Source organism: Heloderma suspectum, chromosome 16 (genome assembly GCF_057233095.1).
Source record: "Heloderma suspectum isolate Gila_16-S chromosome 16, 16-S_ref, whole genome shotgun sequence".
In the NCBI taxonomy this organism is placed as follows: domain Eukaryota; kingdom Metazoa; phylum Chordata; class Lepidosauria; order Squamata; family Helodermatidae; genus Heloderma; species Heloderma suspectum.
The window spans coordinates 10,003,553-10,029,878 of record NC_139473.1 but is presented as its reverse complement, the minus strand read 5'-3'; the positions used below and the strand labels follow the sequence as shown (position 1 = coordinate 10,029,878).

Genomic DNA, 26,326 nt, shown 5'->3' with positions numbered 1-26,326 from the left:
GTTCAACTCTGCACTGTGTGAAGAAGTCCTGTCTTTAATCTGTCCTGAATCTCCCACCCATCAGCTTCATGGAATGACCCCTTTGGGTTCTAGTATTGTGAGAGAGGGAGAAAAATGCCTCCCTATCCACATATAAGTGGTGTGCACCAGTTCAGGAACATAATTCTGAATAACTGCTGATGTGAAACACATCCTGCACATAGAAAACCAGCAGATCAGGGAGCAGTATTCGATCATCCCAGGTTCTGGTGTTTGTGCTTCTCCACACCATAATTGTCTACACCTCTATCCTGTCCCCCTTTGCTTGCCTTTTTCCTAAGTTAAAGGAGCCAAAGTAGATGTTGTAGTCTTTCCTGAATAGTGAAGTTGCTCCAGTTGTAATTCAAAATTTCTGGAAGGCACCAGGTTGGGGAGGGCACGAGGTCATAAACAATAGCCAGTGATAAACTTGCTGTCTTCCATAAATTTCTCTAATCCCCTTTTTTTAGAAAACACCAAAGTCACGGGCTATCACTAGAAATGGATGGAACAGTCTATTTTGGGCCATGTTCGTTTAGTTAGTTTTAAATACGTGTTTAAGCACACATTTCTGAATGTATTTTATCCTAAAACGTCCATTTTTAAAGGCATTTTGGTATGCCTTCTAAAACCAATAACTCGGGGCCGGCCCTGCCATTAGGCTGAGTGAGGCGTTTGCGTCAGGTGGCAGCTTCTGGTGGCAGGCTCCTGGCTATTCATTCTGAGCTTTTTGCCAAATAAGTTCATGCTCCTAATTGTTCCGATATGCATCATTCTGGACAGAAGAAACTTTTTCTCTCGGTACAGAGAAAAAGCTAGAAGCACAGTGCTCACGCGTAATATATTGTGGCTCTCCCATTTGCATCTGTGTGGCCTTGGAGCTTGCTCTCGACTTCCTCAGTGGTGGGATTTTCGAGAAAGCGTGACGCATGGGAGCTGCCACAGACCATTATGTTCGGGGAGCCTTCGGGGACCTTCTCTTTTCATTTGAGCTGCATGTGGCTGCCTCTCAAGCGCATCGGCAATGTGTTCAGAATGTATGAGTAGCGAATCCGTGCTGATGGAGTTGCATTTGCTGTCAGTTTGTGTCACAGGTGATGGTTTTGTCTGATCTGTAAGGAATTATGACTGATTTATAGATCAGAGTGCCAGGCCTGTGTGGCTCCCTTTAAAAATGCCACCTACAGATGGGGCACCTTTTTTCTCTTGATATCCTAGGAACTCTAAGCAGTGTACAATAAAAAATACATGTAACGTAAAAAGTAATGCAAAAACAATTGAAAATAATCAATGCATTAAAAACGTTACCACGAGCCAAATAACAATTATCTCAGGGCAGTAAAACATCCCAAAACAACACCATGTGTGTGATATCAGAAGGGCACTTAAAAGTCGGCTTTGCTGGATCAGTTTTTGTTTGAAAAACCCCATTTTTTACCCCAACTGGAAATAGAGCCCTATGAAGAGAGACGGAAAGAACTGGGCATGTTTAGCCTTGAGAAGAGCAGATGGAGGGGAGGTAGGAGAGCGCTCTTCAAGGACTTGAAAGGTTGTCCCAGAGAGGAAGGCCAGGATCTCTTCTCAATCATCCCAGAGTGCATCCCGGAATCATGGGCTCAAGTTACAGGAAGCCAGATTCCGGCTGAACATCAGGGAAAACTTCCTGACTGTTAGAGCAATACGACAATGGAACCAACTACCTAGGGAGGCGGTGGGCTCTCCCACACCGGAGGCATTCAAGATGAGGCTGGACAGCCATCTGTCAGGGATGCTCTGACTTGGATTCCTGCATTGAGCAGGGGGTTGGACTCGATGGGCTTGTAGACCCCTTCCAACCCTACTATTCTGTGATTCTATACTTTCTAGTGGCTGGGACAAAAAAAAACCCAATGGCAAAAATCAACAGATTTCTCGGGATGTTTTTATGTCCCAGGTGCTTTTTTGCTTGCAGAAAGAAAACTGCTCTCGCTCCCTTTTTCTGCCTCTTCCTTGCCAGACTTCTGAACTGGTTGCTTGCCAAGGGCTTGCCAGCTTCCCCCCCCCCCGCCACCCCCGTAAACCTTTTGCAACCAGCTACAGAAAAATACATCCAGATACTCAAGTAAACCCCCATACCTGGCTATGTATTTTTGTCTTTATATCCTCCACCCACCTATCTTCACATTTCTGCCCTGTTCTGTTCCCTTTTCTGTTCTGCCTGGCATAAGTGATTGCATGCCCACCTGGTCCTCTTTGCCTCCTGACTTGGCCAGAATTTTGTGTGTTTGGGGTAATATACAATCTAGAATGGCAAACAGCAAGTGTCAGGAAGAAGCACTGCTTGAGTAATTGGGCACGGGGGGGAGATAGGGAAGCTCTTCATGAAATCCATGACACCCCACCCCTGACTCCCCCAAAATTAGTCGAATCATCCCCCTTGCATCTCTCTAAACATCTCGGTCATGCAACACTGCAAGGAAACTTACATAAACAGTTTTGGGAGATTTTATTTATCATTTATTTATGTTATTAAACTACTTTTATACCACTTGATATCCTAAGATCTCTAGGTAGTTTACAATAAAACATACATATAACGTAAAAAATAATGCAAAAACAATTGAAAATAATCAATTCGTTACCACGGGCCAAATAACAATTATCTCAGGGTAGTAAAATGTCCCAAAACAACACCATGTGTGTGATATCAGAAGGGCTCTTAAAAGTCTGCTTTGCTTGATCAGTTTTTGTTTGGAAAACCCCATGGGCCTTCTTTTTTACCCCAATACTTTCTAGTGGCTGGGGCGAAAAAAATGGCACAAACCCCAATGGCAAAAATCAGTAGATTCCTTGGGATGTTTTATGTCCCAGGTGTTTTTTTGTAAATGGTAGGTGGCTGAAATTTGGAGACACTGGTTACTACTGTACAGGTGACCATGTCCTACAAGGACTACATTGTAGATCTGCATCCATGTAAATCCTACAGTGAAAAGTGTGCCTGGGGATAGGATTTGTCCCAAACTGTTGGTTGAGGGTTTTAAAGGGCCATCAGAAAAGCTAAGGGGCCTGTGTACATCCTTTGACCTATAGCAGTTCCAAGTGCCCAGGGTGGGGAAGTCTCAAGAATGAGACACACCCTGAGAACAACCCTTTGTGTGTGTGCCCGGGCGTGTAAATAGCATCGACCTCTTGGCAGCTTGCCTTAGTCCAAAGCTGTGCAATGTCGAGTTGCGGAAAGGTCCGCTGTAGGGAAGCCACGCGCCCATAGGGGTGTATGGCCAGGCTGTGGTCTCGAGGCAACCCTTTTTTGGCTGCCCCCCCCTTCACATGTGACTGTGAACAGGCACCAAGGTGTGTGCAAGCAAAGGCCCTGGTCTGCGTGTTTTGTCAGCGAGGACTTCTTTTGAATGTTCAAATAATTAAACTGGGGGACGTTCACGGGGAAACATAGTTCTCGGAGCGTAAAGGAGACACGTGGAAATAAGCACCTGCAAGCCAAGGTGTTTCTTGTCCCGACCCAAAGTGTGTGTGTGTGTGTTTCAGAAAGAGAGGTTATTCACTGGGATGGAAGCTTGAGCGCTTTCTGCATGGTGGCATTGAATCGGGGTGGTGTCAGGAGAGCACGGCACACCCCTGCCCGCTTCCTTCACCCTGCTGAAAATGGGACACTTGTAGTCCCAGCATCGTCTATCCCACAGGCTGCATGCATCCCCTGCTGCAGTCCTCACTGCCCCCCCCCCAAATTGTAAAATAATATTTTAAAAACAAAACAAAATGGCGTCCGGAGTAGCCTTTTTGACCCTTTCAGTGCTCTGTAGCTACTTTGGAGCACCAACAGAGTCAAAATTAGCTCGCTAACTTTGACCCTTTTGGCACCCCGTAGCCACTCTAGGTGCCATTTTTTAAAATTATGATTTTAAATCTTTTTATTTTAGGCACTGTGGGGGAAGGGAGGAGCAGCTTGTGTGTGTGTGTGGGGGGGCCCTTCTGAAGTTACTCAGCCCTATGCAGTCAGCTGAACAGAATTTGTTGTTTTGGCAAGAGAGGAAAGAAAAGAGGAGTTGCTTTATGGCCTTCTCACACTGCGAAGATGGGCCCTAGCATGGTCAGTCAGGGTGTACGGTGCAGAATCTGAGAATTCAAACTGATATGCCTTCCCAAATCCACTGGACAACCTTTGGCAAGCCTGCATATGTCTTGGCCTGGGTGTGATACAAAGGGGAATGGCTTACCTCGTAGGGATGCTGTGAGAGTGACAATGGAAGGGTTGTAGAGCAGAAATTCTAGAGAACATTTTTAAAATAACAATGCTGCAGGGTTGAAGAAATGTAGTAATTTGGCCTGCATGCATTTGTGTAGTTTCACTGCTTGCCTTTCCTCCCTCCACACCCTGCCTATTAAGAGCCTGGAGTGTGATCGGTTCCTCTGTGGGACTTACGAGGCATCCTGTAAAGATCAAGGAAAAGCATGCAGAGAGAGATGTTGGTTTGCTTCCCCTGGAAATACCCCATCATTTGACAGGAGGAATGGCCGGTACTTCCTGGCAACTATGAAATGAACAGGAGTTGCAGGATAATAGATATTATAGGACTGAGGGAGACCTGAACACTGCCTAGTAGCCCAATTTGAGCCCCAAATTGCATCTACATCACACTTTTGCCAAATCCAGATTATGGCATGCCTCAAGCAGAGAGGAGTGGGTGTGAAGCTTTTTCCCAGGGATGCCTGTCCTATTCCAAGAATAATTTAGCAAAACGATACAGGTGGCAGAAGAAGAGACTGAGCCAAGCACACACACTACAGAGAGAAATTAATTCACCCACTACGTCTCTGTTGCTAGCAAATCTAAATGTGGAAGGAATTCATTCCTGATCCAAATATGACAATCGTTTGATCCTTGAGCAAAATAAACTGTCCACCATCATCGACATCTAGACCTTCTAGCACCAGGCTACGCCATGCAACTAGGGTCTCCTTTCCCCCCATCTTCTGTCACCAGGAAGAAAAACCAATAAAATAGGAACCCTGAGAAGGTCACCAAAAAGCAATGGATTAGACAAAAAAAGGTACAGTATTTTATTCCAAAGAGGTTTATTGTTCCAATGCATTTCAGACCACATATAGGTCCTTTAATGACATCTACACGCGCACGCACACACATAGGATTTAGACATGCCCGCATATACTTAAAATATATCTAACATGCCTAAAACAATACAACCATTTTTATGAACCAAACTAAGAATCTAATAAAAAAGAAGGCTCCAAAATTCCAAAGACACTCTCCTTGTAAACTGTACAAAACAGTAACATTTATTTCTTAACTGTACATCTGTACATATAGATGTATATTTGATTGGCACGGCAATATGAAGGAGTTGACTGAGTTTCATTAAGTAGGTAAATGTTAGAACGGAGAATATTTAATGTTACTATGTATCAGTAAATTGATACTATGTAAATAATAAAATAGTGCCATTTTTAATTGAAAAAGAGAAACAAAAATGTAGAATATTAAATTTGAGATGATGGAGGACTACCAGAATATCATTTTTAAAAAACATCTTAGTGAAGAAGGAGGAGGGAGGATTAAGCATTACTCTTTATAGGAAAAGTACAGCTTGGAATATGCTACAATTGACATTCCCAACACACTAGAGAAAATATTCCTTATGGAAAATTTGTACAAATTAAAAGAAACTGTACAAATAACTCAGATAATAGAACAGAATCTGAAAAAGCATACAGAGGGGCTCTCCAGAGAGACTGTTACAGAGAACTTTAAAAAGGGTGGATAATATAAGCAGAAGGACTTTATTGGCAACTTAACAAAAGAATTCCAATAACAGAATGATATATGTAGCTTTACCCTTTAAGAATATCATTGTTTCTTTAAGACAATCAGCAATAGATACTACTTGGTTAAAAAATATTGCTGGATGCAACCCCCCGTCTCCCCCCCCCCACATATTTAGCTTATAAAAGAACCAGAAATATAGGAAATTGGGTAGTCAGAAGTGATACATCTGAGGGAAAAGCCAAATTATCTTGCCAAGATCAAGCCCTCCAATAGGAAAATTTTCCCGTGAACATTGTATATATTGTGAACATCCTTTAAGTTTGCAACAATTTGTAAACCATACTGATGGGAAGAAAATACACATCGAGAGATTTTACAACATGTAACAGTTCGATTTGTGATCTATGCCATACTTTGTCCTTGGAACAAACTCCATATAGGTAAAACTACAAGAAATCATAAAATCAGAATAGAAGAACATATTAATAACACCAAAATATGGGAGCATTTTGTTCCAGCCTTGGGAAGATAAATCACATAGACAAAGAGATATTTCTGGGCAATAGAGGAAAGCTACCAGCACATAGGGAACTTTTGGCGAAGGAAGCCAGGTGGATTTTAAGGCTATGCAGTTACTCCTTTTGGCCTTAATGATCCTCTTGACTTTGCAACCCTGCTTTGGAATACAGCTGCTGCATCTTGGTCCGTCATTGCACTGGAAAGCAGATTTGAGTTACACTAGTGGAGGCTGGTTGCTCCAGTCTCAGAGGGACGGTGATTCCATGCTGGGCTTTAGTGAGAACCAACCAGAACTCTAAAGGTTCTATCCAAGGTGCATAAACCTAACCCCCCAAATGGGTTCAGTGCCTTGGATAAACACCTTTAGAGCTCTGGCTGGTTTTAACTAAAATCCAGAATGGAATCACCGCCCCTCAGAAACTGGAGCCACCAGCCCCACTGGGTCACACAGAGTGGGTTTATTCATTCCTGGGGAATATTGTTAAGATGGATATGTTACTGTTTTGTACAGTTTATATTGGAAGTGTTTTTGGAATTTTGAGCCTTTTTATTAGATTTTCAGTTTTATTTGTAAAAATAGTTGTATTGTTACAGGCATGTTGGAGAGAGATGATAGATAGGCATGTTTGAATCTTATAACATAAACTAGATAGATAGATAGATAGATAGATAGATAGACAGACAGACAGACAGACAGACAGACATGTTTGAATCTTATAACATAAACTAGATAGATAGATAGATAGATAGATAGATAGATAGATAGATAGATAGATATGTTTGAATCTTATAACATAAACTGGATGGATGGATGGATGGATGGATGGATGGATGGATGGATGGATGGATGGATAGATAGATAGATAAGATAGATTGATAGGCAGGCATGTCTGAATCTTATAACATATGATAGATAGATAGATAGATAGATAGATAGATAGGTTTGAATCTTATGAGAGAGAGAGAGAGAGAGAGAGAGAGAGATAGGCATTTTTGAATCTTATAAGCTAGAGAGAGAGAGAGATAAGCATGTTTGAATCTTATAACATAAACTAGATAGATAGAAATGTTTGAATCTTATAACATTAGATAGATAAGTAGATAGGCATGTTTGAATCTTACAACATAAACCAGACTGACAGACAGACGGGCCTACCTATGCATCTGTTGATTGATCTGTGGTTTGACACATGCTGGAACAGTAAACACTTTGGAATGAAATACCTTTTTGATTTTCCATGAAAGAAACCATCAGACAATCCAAGCAGAAAGACGAATCCTTACCCAATCCCCCACCATTGCTATGCTAGGTTAAAAATATTAACATCTGTGTTGCTATCCATGAAGGCACTTGGTGGTGATGGTTTGAAGCATCTGGCAGTGATTGGCTGAGAGATGCCTGATGTAACAGAGAAACAGAGCAGGGCTTGGCTGACATTGGCTGAGCTGTCCAGATTCCAGGCCAGCCTTCCCCAACCAGGAGCCCTCCAGATATTTGGACTACAACTCCCAGCATTCTTGACCATTAACCATGCTGCCTGGGGCTGGTGGAAAGCAAAGTTCAAAACATCTGGAGGGCACCAGGTTGGGGAAGGTTGTTGTAGACAAAAGGCAGGTGAGTGGAAGGGCCTAGAAGGGGAAAGAGTGGTACAGCAGCAGGCCAAGTGAGATCAAGAGCTCGGGAAGAGGGAGTGATCCAGAAACATGTGGGGAAGACATCCGAGAAGGAGGAGGAGAAGAGAAGGAGAAATGGGGGAGAGAAGAGTGGGAGCATAGGAGAGGCCAGGAGCAGCAGAGGCAAGAGATCACAACATGGATGTGGAATAAGGGGCGAAATGGTGGGCTGCAGGTGCAAGAATGCCTCCTGAATTGACTATACCTTTCTGTAATTTGGGCAAGTATTGGAAGCATCGCTTTTGTGCAGGCAGACCTAAGCCATTGGTTATAAATGGCCAATGGGACCCACCCCACCGCCACCCCTTCCTGGACATCCATGGATCAGTCAGGGGTGTGCTGGAAACTCTCTTTGCCACTTTCTAATTCAATCAAAACCTATTATCTGCTGCTTCTGGCTTCAACTGCAGCTTTTTTCCTTCTTTCCTTCCTCCCTTCTCTATAACCTTGGCACAAAAGAGTACACCTCGGTCCTCTCTCCCCGCCTTTGCAATGCTTCTCCGATCTTAACTGCAGACAGAGTTCGCCCTTAAAACATTCCCACGTTCCAACAGAGTCCCCTGGCCGCAGCAGACCTTTTAACACTAACTTGCCCTCCTGTGGCTTTTCCCTTTCCCCTTTTTTAAGGAATCGATAAGGAGAACGTGGAGCTCTCCCCGACCACGGCACACTCCAACAGCGGGCGGACTCGCCACGGCTCGGCAAGCCAAGTTCAAAAGCAGCGCAGCGCCGGCAGTTTCAAGCGCCACAGCATTAAAAAGATTGTGTGAAGCTCTCTCAGGTTTTGTTTAAAAACAACAACAAAGCCCTGACGCACGTATGTACCCTGCCCAACCTCCACAAGCAGCCATCCCACACTTAATTTTGAACCTCCCATGCGCTTGTCCTGCCCGTTCGGGGCCCCCGGACGATCAGCTCTCGAAACAGTTGTGTGAATCTACTTCGGAGTTTCATTGTGTTTTAACACAGTCGCCTCCCCCCTCCCCAAACCACACACCACCCTTCTGTCTGTTTTGTTTTGTTCTTAAGCCAATAATTTCAGAACTGATGAATGGAAGCACTTCAAGAACCTGGAGAAAGCGGGGAGACGTCAGAAATTACGGTAGCTGTGTCCACAGGGGGAAATCACGCCTCTCTTCACTTCGGACACATTCGTCTTGTCTTGCTGGGGTTTTGTTTTACTTGTATTTTTTACAGCTTGTTTTATATCTACTTTAAAAGGGGGAAAAAAGTGTTAATATCCAATCTTGTTTGCACATTTGTAGTTTGGTTGGCCAATGGACGTGCATAGCAATTTGGTTTTCATCCAAATCCCTTTAGCTGTGGGCCTCCTTCCTCTGGAGCCGAACTCCAGAGCTGTAAGCTTAACTAGCAGGTCGGAGGCTTCACTCTGCCAAGGTGTATCTTGACTTAACTATTGACTTAACTATTAACTTGACTTAACTATTCAGATATTTCAGGGGATAGCTGTTGAAGGTGCATCTGTTGAGGCTGTAGAACACCACCTCTTGCGCACGTGTGGAGCAGGCTGGGCAAACGTTTTCAAGTGTTCTTGCTGGATTTTAACTTGCCTAGATCAGCGGGAACGGTCCTGCTGGGATGGATAGACACACACACACACACACACACACACAGACCGTGGGAGGCACTTCCCTACGTCCCATCCTGGGTGAATATTGCAGCCACATTGGGCAAGGTGTACTGTTGTGAGTCTTTTCCACCCAATTGCTTGCTCCCCTGAAAGAAAGTTGAGGTTGTGCAACCTTGAATGGTTGCTCCTATGAAGGCTCTGAGAGGTGCTTTAATATGATGCTTCCCACCACCATCACCCTTCCGTGCAGTGTGCACTTTGCACCGAATTCTCATCCCTTCATGTCGTTCCCAGCAAAATAAAGAGGCTGGATGCAAATACACTGATTTTCAAGGTTCCTCAAAGGGTCTTTTTGGCCATGTGCCTTTGCCCAAATATACACCAGTGCTACCTTTTCAGTTTTTAAAGCAACTGATGCCCGGTTTGGATGGAACGGTGTTTGAGCTGCATTTTCTAATCTCAGTATAGACACTCAAACTTTGCCTTGTTTAAGAAAGCTTTAACTGGCTGAGGATCTCTGTCAATGGAAGCCTATTTGGAACTTGGGAACTGTAGACTGAAACGGCTCTCACTGTGAAAGCCCTTGTCAAAATACTGTGTGTGCAATGGGTGGCTGAATTATTTAAGACGAGCCAGTGTAGTGTAGTGCTTAGAGCAGGGGTGCAGGACCTCAGGCCTGGGGGCCAAATCCAGCCCACCTGGGGTCCCCAGAAGGCCACGCCCTTTCCCCTGGCCCCACTCCTTTCCCCCAACGCCTGGCCATGTGGTGGTTTCCTGGCTTTGTGCATTTTTGCCCCCGCATTCTGAAAGGTTGAAACATCTCTCCTAAGAATTGGTTGCTGGCCATAAGAGCTTTAAGCTAAAATAAGCTGGTATGTTTTGTAGCTTGGCCAAGCCCCTTTGGCCACACCCACCACTGGAATGCAGTTTCTCCAAAATGGAATCCAGCCGTCAGGCTGAAAGGTTTCAACGCTCCTGGGTTAGGATGCTGGATTCGGACCGGGGAGACCCAGGTTCGAATCCCCATTCAGCGATGCGGCTCACTGGCTGACCTCAGGGCAGCCACACTCTCTCAGGCTAACCTGCCTAACAGGGCTGTTGTTAGAGTTGTCATACATTGTCTTGAGGTCCGTAGAGGAAAGGTGGGATATAAATGAAATAAATACATTTCTTATATTATGTTTTTGCCCTACCCTTCTCTCCAAGGAGCTCAGGCCAATGTGCAGTTTTCTCCCTGCCCCGTGTTATCCTCACAACAACCCTATGAGTAGGTCAGGTGAAAAGAGTGGTGTAAAGTCAGCCCCTGAATTTTGGGTCTCTCTGGTTCTTGTCTGGCCCTCTGACCTCTGTGCCACACTGGCTCCATCCTGAGATCACACAAGTCCCAGACTGCAAAGCGGGCTGTCAACATGCTGCCTCTGACTGTCCAAAAGTGTGAAGTTTGCCTTGATTTTGGAAGTATGAACTCTTGATATTTATTTTTTAAAATGCATGTCTCTCAGAAATTAAATATATCTACTATTGAAAATAATACTCCCACATATATAGACGATAACGGATTATTCAGCAGCTTCAAAGAGGGGTGGGGGGCAGCGTGCCTGGGATTAAAGCCCCCCTTGTCAAATTTTAATGGTGAGTTTCAGTAAGTGAAATTCCATAGCTAAATCTTTAGAAGATGGTACAACAAAGTGGTCCAGGTTTATTGTTGTCAATTAGCATGTGAATAGCATTCAGTTAAAATGTAATCTGTTTTATGTATATAAAAAACAATTGCTTTTATTGTATTGATACAGAGAACTGTTTAATTTTGTTACACTCCTGTGGGGTGGGTGGGGGAGAAGCTATGGACACAAGCTTCAGATGCCAACAGTCTGCCAAACCAAGAAGAAAACATAGGAGTTTTCAGATGGGCTTGAGTCGGGGGGTCTTGATAATGTAGAAATTGCTGCAGAAATTAATTTAATCCACTGGGAGAAGGAAGGCTTAAGTGCAGTTGAGGAAAAGATCACAGGTGAAAATCCTTAAGGGTTATTTCCATTTCGGTGATAAATGGGAAGACCTTATATTGTCCCAGGAGATGCCTGAGCTTGGGATCTCACCTGTTCTCGTTGCAGTGTGCTGCCGTGCCAAATCAAAACTTAGGGAGGAGTAGCACATGATGGCCTTGGAGGTCCTGTTGCATCAAAATCTCTCATTGTGCTCTGTGGACCCTGCAGCCCCAAGCCAGGTCAACTCTGTAGATGGGCAGGAGACAAGCAGATGATCAGCCCAGGGTGCTGGTGGGCTGGGTGAGCTTTTTGGCTTCCCAAAGAAAGCCCTGTGCAGAAGCCCCTATAACCATTTGGCCCTCTGCCCATGTATCCACATCCGTTCCATCGAACCACGGCCAGAGAGGCCGGGCCAAGCTAGAGCTTATAGGATGGCTCATGCCAGAGGTGACAACCTGGAACATGCTCAGCATGGCACATGGACAGCAGGCCAAGCTGATTTCTGCCTCGGACACAGTCCCGAGTCACACGCCTGCCATTCACGGTGACTGTCAGAGGTACAGGCACAGCTGCCACGTTTTCTTCTGGCAAGGTGTATGCAGGGAACGGGGCTGCTGGGACTTGCACTGGCAGTCACCATGAACGGCAAAAGAAAGCTTGCAAGCGGGGCGGCAGGGAGAGGCAATAGGAAGGGAAGTGGTAGCAGTTCCGTGGCTTTGATACAGCCTACAGCGGCCTTCGCCAGCTGGGTCTCCTGTAGATGTGTTGGACCTGCCACTCCGCAAATTTCCTTCTCTCTCCCCTTCTGCCCCCCACCCGATCTGCCCAAACAAAACAAACAGGATCCTTAGCCAGTTCTGAAATGGGTTTTAAAACTTTGGCAGCAGAACTTTGAGGAGATGCAAATCAAGCTCATGGCCATGAGGGCTTTTGTTTTCCTTTATGGACACAATTTTGTTCCAGTATCATTATTTTTTGCCACCAGTGTGTGTCACCTCTGGGCGTGTTTCATGTTTGGAAGGAGGAGGGCTGATACGGATATTTCAAAATGGGAGTTCAGGGGCCTTCTCGTACTCTTTGCGAGTCACTTGAGAAAAGACGAGCACCTCTTTCCATTCCAGAGGGATAGCCATGTTAGACCCGTGGATTAAAACTCTGGGGTGTTCCTCCCTCAGCAACCCAAAGCTCTGGGTTGAGTTATCACAGAGAACAAGCCAGGAATGGGGCATTGTAGTGTAGCAAAGTGGAAGTGGGTGAGCAGGCATGGACCAGCACACTCACTCACTCCCGTGCCCTCCAAAACAAGCCATGGTTAAGAAGCCATGGGTTTTTTTAATCGTGTGAACCAGGACTTAGTCTGTTAGAGAACACACATGCACGCACAGTCCCAGGGCACCTTAAAGATGATCGAAGATTATGGGAGAGCATTGATGGAATACAGCCCATTTTATCAGGCGTGTGTGTGTCTCATGCGCACACACCAACGGATGCATCTAACACCATGAACTTTAGTCCACAGAAGCTTCTGTCGCAATCCATTAGTTTTTAAGATGCCACAACTCTCTTCTTTGTTTTGTCTTTCAGTTGGTTTGGGGTAAAGGCATTTACAAACACACACACGTGCGGGCGCGCGCATATACGGAGAGTTCAAAGTTACTTGGATCCAGTAACTGGCAGGCATCTAACCTGGTTAAAGCCAAAAACCAGAGGCCAGGAAAACCTAATATTATGTACAATGGTAGGAAGTAAGCGAAATTCCCCCTTGGGACAATGCTTGAGAGCTTCCTAAGCTGGCAGCTTTGGGGCAGCAGAAATCCATGTTAGCAGGCATCAAACAAAACAAAAAAGCTTAATGTTTCTACACGTAATCGCCTTTCAGCAGACCAGATCCTTTCTGGGCTGGGTTGTCAAACTTGATAGGGGAGCTGGAATTTGGAAATTCTGGTTCCCAATGCAAGGAAGCGGGTGTAAGGAGGGAAGGGACTCAGTGCCTTTTCCCAGAAAGAAATCCATTTAAGGCACAGTGGTATGCATGTTTAGACAGAAAGGAGTCCTACAACTCCCAGCATTCTGGCTAGGGAATGCTGGGAGTTGTAGGACTTCTTTCTGTCTAAACATGCACAGGATTGTGCCTTTAGTGACTGACTTGCTCAGTGCCTTAAATGTTGCTTTCATCCACATGATGCAAATATGTTCCCTTTTTCCTTACCTGATTTCCTTTCCTCCCAGCTGTTGTTTCCATCACACCTCTTCCATTATATCATATACAGAGATCGGTGGACGATTCAGAGGTGGGCAACTTATGGCCCTCCAGATGTTTTGGCCTACAACTCCCATCATCCCTCTCTAGTGTCATTACCTAGGGCTGATGGGATTTGTAGGCTGAAACATCTGGAAGGCCAAAGACAGCCCACCCCTACTTTAAAGGCCCCATTTTCATTTTTGAGTCATGGGAGTGCTTCTGCAAAGCACGCCTGTGTCTAAAAAAAGCCTACACCAAGTGGGAAAGAGTAAGTTGTTACACACTTGCCTGCTCTTATGGGGGGCAGGGACCCTACTTAGCTGTTTGTAGATTTGTGCATCCCACATGCCTTTTCTTTTTAAGAGAGATCCATGAATAAACCCTTCTTGTGTTACATGTTTAGACAAGAGAGTGACCCATGGAAACGTTGACATAATGTGGAAAAAGCTGTCTTCAACCAGAGACTCCCAGGTCCTGGCTACCAACAGGCCTTGGCTGAGGACTAGAAACTTGGTTTGTGTTATAATTTGAAACATGGATTCCAGAGGATTTCAGTGTCATGAGAGCGAAGTAATTTGGTCCTGCAGGTTAGAGTTAATGTCCATAAAGGAGCCTTCCTCAACTTGGTGCATACCAGATGTCTTGGACTACAACCTCTGCCATCCCCAGCCCACATGGCCATTGGTCATACTGTCGGGATGGTGGGAGTTGTAGTCTACCAGAACTAGAGGACACCAGGTTGAGGCGGTCTGCCAGACAGCATCCACGTTTGACGCTCGTTGTTTCCGAGTATTTTCTCTGTGCACTATTACGTACTGTAAAGATTTAACACTCTGTTCTCTTTTTTGTTTTATCTTCCCTGATCTTGAAGTTAAAGCCTGATGCATTTTCCTTGTGCATAAAATATCCTGTTAAAGCCCCCAATGTGTTCTGTTTACATCTGCATGCATTTGTTTTTCCATAACCAAGAAACATTTGAAAGTCAACATGTCATGGGACTGAGCATTTGAAAATGTCGCTGGTGCTCTTTTCCTAATATGTTTGTGGGGGTTTAGGGCTTCTTCCACCCCACCCCACCCCATTGTTTCTAGTTTAATGTCTCCCCCAGGTGTATTAAAGCACGTCTTAATGTTATGCAAGAGACTTTAACCACAGTCACTTTTTCATCGGCCACACATTTTTTTTAATGCAGTATATTCACCCTGTAAATAGTTTTGTGTAAAATTTGACAGAAAAAAGTATATTTACTACACTGTAAATACATGTGACAATATATTGTATTATTTTGCTTTTTTGTAAAGCAGTTAGTTGCTGTACATGTATAACATAACAAAATTTGGTTATCTTTAGTGGTTAGTCATGGTTAACGTACTACTTTTCTTCTTCCCTGCCATTGCGTTCTGTCATTTAAAGGAAGCAATGCTGTGTACTATAAACTTAACACCATGTATTATAAAACTTACTACTTCCCATCAGGGCCTCAACTTTGAAGATTTCGGTTTTTTTCTCTCCTCGGTCTACGACCCTGTTAATATTTGTAAGTGGTCATGCAAGACATGGGTGTGAACCCTGCAGACTTGCATGTTTATGGTTGGCTAATTGGAGGTATATATATAAATATAAATATATATATATATATATATATATATATATAAAAAAAAAAAGTAAACCTGTAGAGATCATGGTTCCAAATACTTGTTGTTTATTCCCCACTTTCCCTCCTGTATGTACTTCCCTTTTTTTGAAGTAAAAAGAATGTAAATTCAAACGGCTTTTGAGTTGTAGTCACTCCCATATGTGTCTTTAATTATTCTAATCCTATTCTCAGCATTTAATTTGGTCCAGGGCTTAGTCCTGGAATCTGGTGAGCAAAGGCTTTGCCTTGAGCAGCAGCAACAATAATATACACCCTTTTCACAACAGGGACTAACCACAGCTGTCTCTTATACATCTCAGAAAAAAGCTAAAACTATATACTGTGAGGAAGATAGGAAGCAGGGATCATTCCACCAGCCCTGCTGAAAGTAGAGCTCCATCAGGCTCCTTATCTTCCTGAATGTTTCCATCCCAGCTGGTCATTAGAAGAACTATTTAACTTTAAAGATGGTTGCCTAAGGGCGCAATCCGATGCATGTTTAGACAGAGAAAAGGTCTACAACTCCCACCATTCCCCAGCTGGCTGGGAGTTGTAGACCTTTTCTCTGTCTAAAGGTGCAATCCTAGGCTATGCATGTTTGGACGGAAAACAGTCCTACAACTCTCAGCATTCCCCAGCCAGCTGTGTAGGACATTTCTCTGTCTAAACATGCACAGGATTTCACCCCAAGTTTCCTTTTTCTCCTCTTCCCTCCTGTCAAGGTTCCCCTTATGACTTAGACCCGCTGAGCAACTCTTTAAGGATCCCTTGCCTCCTTGAGAGTCCCTTCCCCCTTCTCAGTAATGTGGAGTTTAGGCTGTAGACGTGGCGTGACTGACGCTCTGGACACATGGTTTAACCACAACAGTTTACTGGTATATTTAAAGCTAGCAAATCACTTAATAGAGCTGAGTGATACAAAAGGCATTAAATAAATAATCAAAGCAAGCGCCTTTACCTGTCCTTACACTTTCCTAGGCTGCTTCTTCCTGTTCCCTCTTCAGACTCTGCTCTCACTTCAGGCTCTGGCTGTCTCTGCTCTTACGGGCTCTCTGTCTCTTTATATACCCTCCTCCCTCAAAACTGAAAGTACTCCTTCAAACCTGAAGAAATGAAACTTAACTGGAGAAATGAAACTGACACTTCACTGGAGAAATGAAACTACTCCTCTCAGGGTTACCCCGTCCCAACAGAAAACTCCAGGCCTCTAAGCCTGACCATTTTTCCCCTTTGCCTCTGTAAGCCTCAAACCTTCACACCTCCCCACCCATTTTTGTCGCGTCTTTTTAGACTGTAAGCCTGCGAGCGGGGACTGTCTTATTTTCATTAATTGTACGTAAGCTGCTTTGGGAGCCTTTTTGGCTGTAGAGCAGGATAAAAACACTTCCAATGAATAAATAAAATTAAAAGTGTGGCATAGTGGTTAGCATGTTGGACCAGGACTCGGGAGATGGGGTTCTAGTCCCCACTCGGCCATGATGCTCACTGGATGACTTCTGTTCAGTCACTGACTCTCAACGTAGCCTACCTTACAGGGGTGTTGTGAGGATGGGATGAAGAGGAGGAGAACTGTGTAAGCTGCCTTGGGTTCCTTGCTGAAGGGGAAAAGGCGGGATATAAATGTAATTAAATAAAAAAAAAAAAATCCAAACAGTAGAAAAAGGCCAGAATTTGGTGTTAGGTGGAGAATTCAAGTCCTGAAGAATCTTGAGCTTCTTTCTTTTTAAACCCAAGTGTCTAGCCCTTATGGGCTGCAAAGATAGAAATCTCAGAAGCCAGAGCAGTGGGACTGAGTAAAATTAAGTGTTTAGGGGTGGGTTTCAATGCTCTGCACAGCTCCCCCCCCCCCCCCACACACACACACACTCTCTCTCTCTCTTTGGCTAACAAAACCCGGATAAACTATTCAAAGAAGTGAAAATGCAGAGGAAATTATGCACATCAGTAGTCAGGCTGGAGCTTTCAAGTGTATTTGCTTTCTCGGCATAGCTTTGGATAATAACGGCTTCCAAAGGAGACTTCTAGGCTGCCTTTTGTGCATTAGCATCTATAACGAAGGCTTCTACTTATCACTTTGTTGGACGTTCACGAAACTGGCCAAATGCATGGGCAACCTTGGCATGCCGTGGCGAGTCTGGAAATGGCACTAACTGCTGAGTGTTCTCACAAACGGTGCCCTAGAATGTTTCATGCCAATGGCTGTTGTAGTCAAATGCAGCCCATCCGGACTGGGCGTGCATCTCTGAAGTGGAGGGGAGAGGTCTTTCCCACCCTGCTCCCTGAGATGCTTTTCACTGGAGGTGCCAGGACCTGAGTCAGGTGATTCTGAGCAAGGTAGGTGGAAGCCGGAGCACAGGCCAGTCAGGGTTGTAGCTGAGCCCACAGAGTCCCAAAGCAGCTTTGATTCTGAGGAGATACAATTTGTGGCAGAGGAACTCTCTCAGACTTCAGAGGCGCAGCTGGAGGGGGGGGCCCCCGCTCACATCCCCGGGAGCGACAGTGAACCAGGTGTGGAAAGGGTGGTACAACCTGAGCCTTTAGACGTGAGGCGCAGGCTCAGGCACAAGCGAGAGATTGCAGGAGCTGAGCTTCGGCGCTCAGCCCGATTGGCTCGATGTCAACAGCTGCGCCCAGAAGCATCACGGGAGAGGGGGAGATCTTCCCCTCCCACTCTTTAAGTTCAGAGAGTTGCTGCATTTTTCCGAAACGGAGATCAACTGACATCCTAACGCTTAGAAACCCCTAGATGGCTGTTCCTTTGTAGTTCCTCTGAGTCTCAAGCAATTAGCATCTGTATGCCTCATTAGGATAAATGGAATTAAAGCCTTGGAAAGCAGCCCTTTTGTCTGAGTGTTGATTCTGGCTATTGGAGGATTCAGAAGGTAACGGGGGCATTCCTGACAAGGCCGATGCAAGGGTGTCCTCAACAGAGGTCTTCCAGACACAAACAGCAGGCCTGGAGCTCCCTCTGCTGGCTAGCGAGGGTCACTTTCGACCTCAGCAAGTAGATGAGATTGTCTGCTCTCCCTCTCTCTCCCCACCAGTAAACTCTGCAAGGTCAGAATATGGAACGTGTGTTTGTTAACACCCGATAAATGGTCTACAGCAGTCTCCCCCAACCCAGTGCCCTCTGGATAGGTTGGACTGGATGGATCCTTGGTCTGATCCAGCATGGCCACGATGGGAGTTGCAGTCCAATACATCTGGGGGGCACTAGGTTGAGGAAGGCTGGTCGACAGCCGTGACACGTGTCTACCACGCATTTGTAGACCCGGCCCTCCATTTCAAGTGTTATGGGCGCTTGCCAAGAGACATATGAATGAGACATGAACATCGGAAGCTGCCTTCTACTGAGTGAGAGAGACCCTTGGTCCATCTAGACCAGTATTGCTGACAGCAGCTCTCTGGGGTTTCAGGCAGGCGTTTTTCCAGCCCTACCTGGAGACGCTGGGGATCAAACCTGGGACCTTCTGCATGCAAAGCAGGGGCTCTACCACTGAGCCATGGCCCCGCCCTGTGTGGATTAGCAGCAGTTGTGCCACATAAGTGGAAACAGTGCAGAAAAGGGCAACTAAAATGATGAAGGGACTGGAGCATCTCCCCCATGAGGGAAGGTGACAACAGCTGGGATTGTTTAGCTTAGGAAAAAGGCGAGGAAAGGGAGACATTATAGAGGTGTACAAAATTATGCATGGGTGGAGAAAGTGGGTAGGGAGACATTTTTCTCCCTCATAATACTAGAACCTGATGGGGTCCTCCCATGAAGCTGATGGGTGGGAGATTCAGGACAGATCAAAGGCAGGACTTCTTCACACAGCATAGAGTTAAACTCTGGAATTTGCTACTTCCAAGCCCCCTTGTTTTCAGTGGGGCTTCCTCCCAGGTACCTGTAGGCCTAAATGGCAGAATCAGGGGCTGTACTAGGCACTGCAAGGATTCGATTTGGGAGCCAGGCGAATAGGACACAAATCTCCATAAAATGTGCACATGTTAATTTAGATCTCTATTTGCAATCAGAGAATCATTAGGGTTGATTTAAATTCTGCAGCCAATTCATTTCTCATCAACTCATCTCAAATTAAATAAATAAATAAATAAATAAAACAGTTAACTTAATTTGCCCACTTTCTCAGATCACCCCAAACCAATGGGGAACTTTTTTTCTAAGATTCATCGCCATGCAGAGAGATTCTGGGGTTGCAGTGTAGTGGCATGTGGGGAAGGGAGAGTTTCTTCCCTCTCCAGCTGCAATTCCCATTGAAAATTGCCCCCTGCTTGGCAATTAAGCTACGGGCGGGGGAACTCTTTCATTTGGCACCAGTGGACACTCAGAGTTCTGGGGAATATATTCAGGGTTGAGGCTCCAGGTCTAGCTATGCCCTGAACAGAACTAATCCTTGGTTTAAATGTGATGCCACCTGCATGAAAAAACGTACACATGTAGGATACTGCATTGCTGGTGCCCTGTCTTAGCAGGGGCAGCAGTACCGGACCCTCCAGCTTCATCAGCAATCCACAGCCCAGGAGTACATCAAATGCATGCTAATCATGTGCCACGGCAGCCCAGCTCAAGCAGGCCACCATTCTCATGGAACCCGACACGGGTAAGGATTCTTTTTTATAAGCTTGGTATCATGTATAAACCAAGGCTGAGTCAAGAGAAGAATTTGGAGGGGGGAATCAAAGTATGTGCTACTTAAGAGTAAGAAAATAGGAAGCTTCTTTTTACCAAGTCGGATCATTCACCCATCCAGGGTTTCAGGCAGGGTTTTTGCCGTACTCGGAGAAGCTGGGGGTCGGACCTGGGGCTTTCTGCACGCAAAGCGGGCGCTCTACCACGGAGCTATGGGCTTTCTCCTTCCCGCTTATGGAAAGGGATAGATTTCATCTCAGCCATAGTCTCATTGACTTGGGCAAGTCTCCATGTAATCAGTTCCCTGCCTCCTAAGAACAGGGATGGGCAACTTCTGGCCCTCCTGATGTTTTGGCCCACAACTCATCCCTCACCACTGGTTATGCTGACTAAGGCTGATGGGAGTTGTAGGCCAAAACATCTGGAGGGCTGCAAGTTGCCTGCCCCTGCTCAAAAGACCTCAATCTGCCTCTCTTACATAGGGCTGGATCCAGAATTACTCCTGCGTAGGGGAGGGCCCTTTGAAATCAATGGAACGTTTGTTAGTCATGCCTAATGTAAGTCCCACTAATTTCGATGGATCTATTTTAAGCATGAGTAAGTCTGGATCCAAATCATAGCTCTTGTGAAAAGTAATATAATAATGACTGTCATGACCGGCCCTACCGTTAGGCAGGGCTGAGGCAGTTTCCTCAGGCGGCAGATCCTGCAGTGAAAGAAGGTGGCAGCAAGATACTGGAGGACAGTGCTGCGTCTGTACCACAGCCTGCCCTGTGCCCCTAAACTTCCCTGCTGCCCTCAGTGCCAAAGAGGCAGCCAGTCATGAAATAAGATTCAACTGCCAGTCTAGTCAGCTTCTGTACATGGAATGGGGGTGGTACATCATCTTGTCCTTTGCCTCAGGCAGCAAAACAGCTTTCTCCAGCCCTGAGGACTCTAAACATAGGAAGCTGTCTTATACCAACTCTGGTCATTTGTCCCTCTACCTCAGAATTGTCTACACCAGCAGCAGGCAACTTTTGGGGGCCTGTGGGTAGATTTGGCAGTTTGAGCAAATGTCCTGGGCACCACCACAAAATGGCTGTCAGGGGAGGTGTGGCTAGTCATAAGGTGTTGCCTTTGTGTATACTGTCTGTCTGGTTTTTTTTTTAATGTTTTAAAATTTTGCATATTGTATTTTTAATGTTTTTACTCTTTGTAAATCACCCAAAGAGCTTTGACTATGGGGTGGTATAGAAATGATAACAACAATAACAATAATAATAGACAAGAAACCTGCCCAAAAGACTGAGTACAAGGCACAGGCGAATACCGAGCCTCAACACACAAAACAACTCCTTTAAACCCACAGTTTTCTGTGCCAACAGGAACCTATTTCTTAGAAGGCAACAGGTTTCTCCCTCCCTGAGCCTCCTCTGCCAGCTAACACCCCCCCCACACACACACACACACCCCTTTTCCTCTCTCACTCTGGATCACCAGCCATAGATGCTCACTCTCACACACACATTCCCCCATGCACCCCATGTATATTTATTTATTTAGGGAGCAATCCTATGGCTGCTAGACAGCGGCTAGACAGCCACAGGATACCTGGTTTTTCGGGAACCGGCCTCCCCACACCTCGGAGGCAGCGCGGAACAGCCCCTACCTCCGCGCTCGCAAGAGGAGTGCGGAGGCGGCCACCTATCCGGATAGGATTGCGCCTGTATTTATTTACAATATTTATATACCGCTCCACATCAAAGATTTTGGAGCAGTGAACAACAAGATAAACGAATAAAACCCCATTATTGCAAGAATTAAAACATTTTAAAAGAACAGATTCTGAACTTAATAAACAGTGGGTGGCCACTCAGGGAAGGCCTCTTGAAATAATGTCTTCAGGAGGCACCGAAAGCAACACAATGTTGGCGCCTGCCTGACCTCCAAAGGCAGGGAGTTCCACAGGAAGGGGGCCACCACGCTGAAGGCTCTTTTCCTGGTGGACTCCAACTGGGCCATAGGTCCATGTGGAACCACCAGGAGCAAGCCCTCTGATGACCTCAGTGACTGGGCAGGTTGGTAAGGGAGAAGGCGCTCTCTCAGGGTATCCAGGTCCCAAGTTGTTTAAGGCTTTGTACACTAGTACTAATACCTTAAACCTGGCCCGGCAGCGAATAGGCAGCCAGTGCAGTTCCCTCAGCAAAGGAGTTGCATGCTGAAAAGAGGCAGCTCCTGATAACAGCCGAGCTGGTGCGTTCTGCACTAGCTCCAGCTTCCAGACCAGTCTTAAGGGCAGCCCCACACAGAGTGCATTGCAGTAATCCAGTCTTGAGGTTACTAATGCCTGTTCCACTGTGGCCAAGCTATCCCTGTCCAGGAAAGGCCATAGCTGATGGCTTCCAGCGACAGTGATGGATCTAGGAGTACCCCCAAACTACGGACCTGATGCATGTATCCATCATGCATACACACACTTCCCAAGAATGTCTCTGAATTCCACCATGTAGCCCAGAGGCATTCATGGGACATGAAGATGGCAGTGGCCAAAGGCCCTCACTTTGCTTTGAAGTGATCCCAGCTACGGGTCAGAAAATGTATTAATTGTTTAGGAGACCTTCACAGGTGCCAAGAAAGGTGTGGGGGGAGGGCGCATTGCCACAGTCGCCACGTTACCTACCCCTGATCTACGCTGACTGGCAGTAGCCTCCAGGGTTTCAGAAAAAGGTCTTTTCCAGCCCTTCCTGAAGATACCAGGGTTTGCACCTGGGCCCTCTTGAAGGCAAAACATGTGCCAGGGCTGGCCCAAGTCATTTTGCTGCTTGAGGCGAAAAACAAGATGGTGTCCCCCTCCCATTCCACCTATGAAGCCGATTGGACTGGTAGATGAATCTGTCTTCAGCACTGATGGAGCGATCGCGTCCTTCTCTGCACCTGAAGGCAGAGACTAACTGAGGGGGTGCAAAACAGGCTGCATGGCACACAGCTCTCTCCACCGACACCTTGCTGCCACCTCCCAGCACCTGAAGCAACTGCTTCACTCCGCCTAATGATAGGGCCGGCCCTGGCATGTCCTCCGCCACTGAGCTATGGCATGTTAAGGAGCACCCAAGATGATTTGCATTCAAAACAGGGCCTCGGTTTGAAAGGGTTGACTGGCTCTCCATAGGTTTAGCTGGTTTGTCAGGCAGTGAAACCGTGCCCTGGGGAGACGCTTACTTGAGCTGTGTCATTGGAGAGCCTGCTGCCTGTTTGAACAGGCATGACGACTGTTTAGAAAAACACAACCCTAATTGAGACCGAAGGTTGCTGACTTTGACAAACCTCAAGGGTGTGCCAGCGAGGTGAGATGGAAAGAAGCCAAGCGTACGTCGTAGAAGAGCGCTCATCATTCGGAGAGGTTAGATAAGATCTGAGGCTTCAGGTAAACTAGGCGAAAAGGTTTTCAGTGATCCAAGACAGCCCCGATTTGTGTTCTTAGGACAAGCAGAGAGATTTTTGAAAGCAATTAACATGGGGCGTCCTTTTGTAGTCAGAACCACAAAGACCACAACTCTCTAAATATTTAAGCTTTCATATTTTGTATATTGTTTTACGCTGCGTGTTGCAGTTTTAATGTTTGTGAACCGCCCAGAGAGCTTCAGCTATTGGGCGGTATAGAAATGAAATATAAATACATAAATATCTGCAACAGGAGCAGGGATAGCCCTACTGTTAGGCAGAGTGGATGCTGCAGGGCAGCGGTGAGCCTCAGAGGATAGAGCTGCGAGTGCTACGCAGTCTGGGCTCCACCAAGTAAGCAACCTTGTTGCCCTCGGGTGTAGGAGGATGCCGTCTCATTGCCACCGTGGAAGGAAGATCCAGCTATCTCTCTGGCTGGTGTCTGTGGCAGGGAGGGGCGACATTTTATTCTTCCACTAAGGCAAGAAAATATTTTGGGCCAGCCCTGAACAGGAGAAATCTTCAGCCTCTTAGGGCACAATCCAAGGCATGTTTAGACAGAAAAGAAGTCCTACAATTCCCAGCATGCCCCAGTCCGCATGAGTCCTAGGACTTTTTTCTGTCTAAGCATGCATAGGATTGTGCCCTAAGAGGCTGAACATTTACAGCACAATCCCATATTGTGCATCAGCCAGCAAAGTTTCCATCCCCAAATCAACATTTTCAAGGGAGATATTTTAACAAAGCGTACGCTAGCCCTGATCACAGTGGTTTCCAGGGACCGAGGCCAATACGTTGAAATCCTAACATGCATGAACAAAAAAGATTGGGGGAGCTCCCCGTCACATCCATATTTCCTTGGCACATGTAGCAACAGCTGGGCACAGCGGGAAGCTCTTCTCCTCAGACAAAAAGGCCGCCCTTACGCTAAAGAAAAAACCCGCAGTCCTCCCATTCTGGAGCCGTTCTGCATTTACAGCAGGCTCCCAGACAGCGGCCTCATGACTGCTGAGAGGGGAAGCTTTTAATTTTCAAGGTCAGTGAAACAGCGCCATCTAGTAGCTGTTTTAATTGCATGACATTCTGAGTTTAAAAGATCATTCATTATTTCCGGAACTTTTTGAGATGGCATAACCAGGAAATCCCGTTCATGAATCACTGCCTTGTTGTGGCGAAGAGGCTTGCATAACTCAGTGAAGCCATAAGCTATGGTTTTGTGCAAAGACGGGCATGATAAAGGACAAAGAAGGCAGGGACCTAACAGAAGCAGATGAGATTAAGAAGAGGTGGAAAGAATACACAGAAGAACTATACAGGAAAGATCTCAATGTCCCTGATAGCCATGATAGTGCAGTCACTGAACTTGAGCCAGACATCCTAGAGAGTGAAGTCAAGTGGGCCTTAGGAAGCATTAGTAACAACAAAGCTAGCAGAGATGACAGTATTCCAGCTGAGCTATTTAAAATCCTAAAAGATGATGCTGTTGAAGTGCTGCACTCAATATGCCAACAAATTTGGAACACTCAACAGTGGCCACAAGACTGGAAAAGGTCAGTTTACATTCCAATTCCAAAGAAGGGCAACGCCAAAGGGTGTTCAAACTACCGCACAATTGCGCTCATTTCACAAGCCAGCAAGTTTATGCTCAAAATCCTACAAGCTAGGCTTCAGCAGCATGTGAACCGAGAACTACCGGAATTACAAGTGGGGTTTCGAAGAGGCAGAAGAACTAGAGATCAAATCACCAATATTCGCTGGATCATGGAGAAAGCAAGAGAATTCCAGAAAAATGTCTATTTCTGCTTCATTGACTATGCTAAAGCCTTTGATTGTGTGGATCACAACGAACTGTGGCAAATTCTTAAAGAGATGGGAGTACAAGACCACCTTACCTGTCTCCTGAGAAACCTGTATGAGGGTCAAGAAGCAACAGTAAGAACCAGACATGGAACAACCGAGTGGTTCAAAATTGGGAAAGGATTAAAACAAGGCTGTATATTGTCGCCCTGCTTATTTAATTTATATGCAGAGTACATCATGAGAAACGCCGGGTTGGATGAATCACAGGTCGGAATTAAGATTGCTGGGAGAATTATCAACAACCTCAGATACGCAGACAATACCACCCTAATGGCAGAAAGCGAAGCGGATCTAAAGAGCCTCTTGTTGAGGGTGAAAGTGGAGAGTGCAAAAGCTGGTTTGAAACTCAACATTAAAAAAACGAAGATCATGGCATCTGGCCCCATCACTTCCTGGCATATAGAAGGGGAAGAAATGGAAGCAGTGACAGATTTTACTTTCTTGGGCTCCAAGATCGCCGCAGACGGTGACTGTAGCCATGAAATTAAAAGACGCTTGCTCCTTGGGAGGAAAGCTATGGCAAACCTAGACAGCATACTAAAAAGCAGAGACATCACCTTGCCAACAAAGGTTCGTATAATCAAAGCTATGGTTTTCCCAGTAGTAATGTATGGCTGTGAGAGCTGGACTATAAAGAAGGCTGAGCGCCGAAGAATTGATGCTTTCGAACTGTGGTGCTGGAGAAGACTCTTACGAGTCCCCTGGACTGCAAGGAGGTCAAATCAGTCAATCCTAAAGGAAATCAACCTTGACTGCTCATTGGAAGGACAGATACTGAAGCTGAAATATTTTGGCCACCTAACGTGAAGAGAAAACTCCCTGGAAAAGACCCTGATGCTGGGAAAGATTGAAGGCAAAAGGAGAAGGGGATGGCAGAGGATGAGATGGCTAGATAGCATCACCGATGCAATGAATATGAACTTGAGCACACTCCGGGAGAGAGCGGAGGACAGGAAGGCTTGG

At 45.8% G+C, this 26,326-nt stretch overlaps 1 protein-coding gene across 7 annotated transcripts in view; it reads left to right on the top strand.

The window, feature by feature from the left end:
• The window catches only part of NF1 (neurofibromin 1), a 236,608-nt gene extending 225,239 nt beyond the window's left edge, over positions 1–11,369 (top strand). For all 7 annotated transcript variants that reach the window (XM_084822899.1, XM_084822897.1, XM_084822895.1 and 4 more), the window contains one exon: positions 8,618–11,369. In XM_084822899.1, coding sequence (XP_084679025.1) covers positions 8,618–8,760 — 143 coding nt within the window. In that variant the 3' untranslated portion in view covers positions 8,761–11,369. The remainder of the gene's footprint in view (positions 1–8,617) is intronic.
• The last annotated feature ends 14,957 nt before the right edge of the window (positions 11,370–26,326 follow it).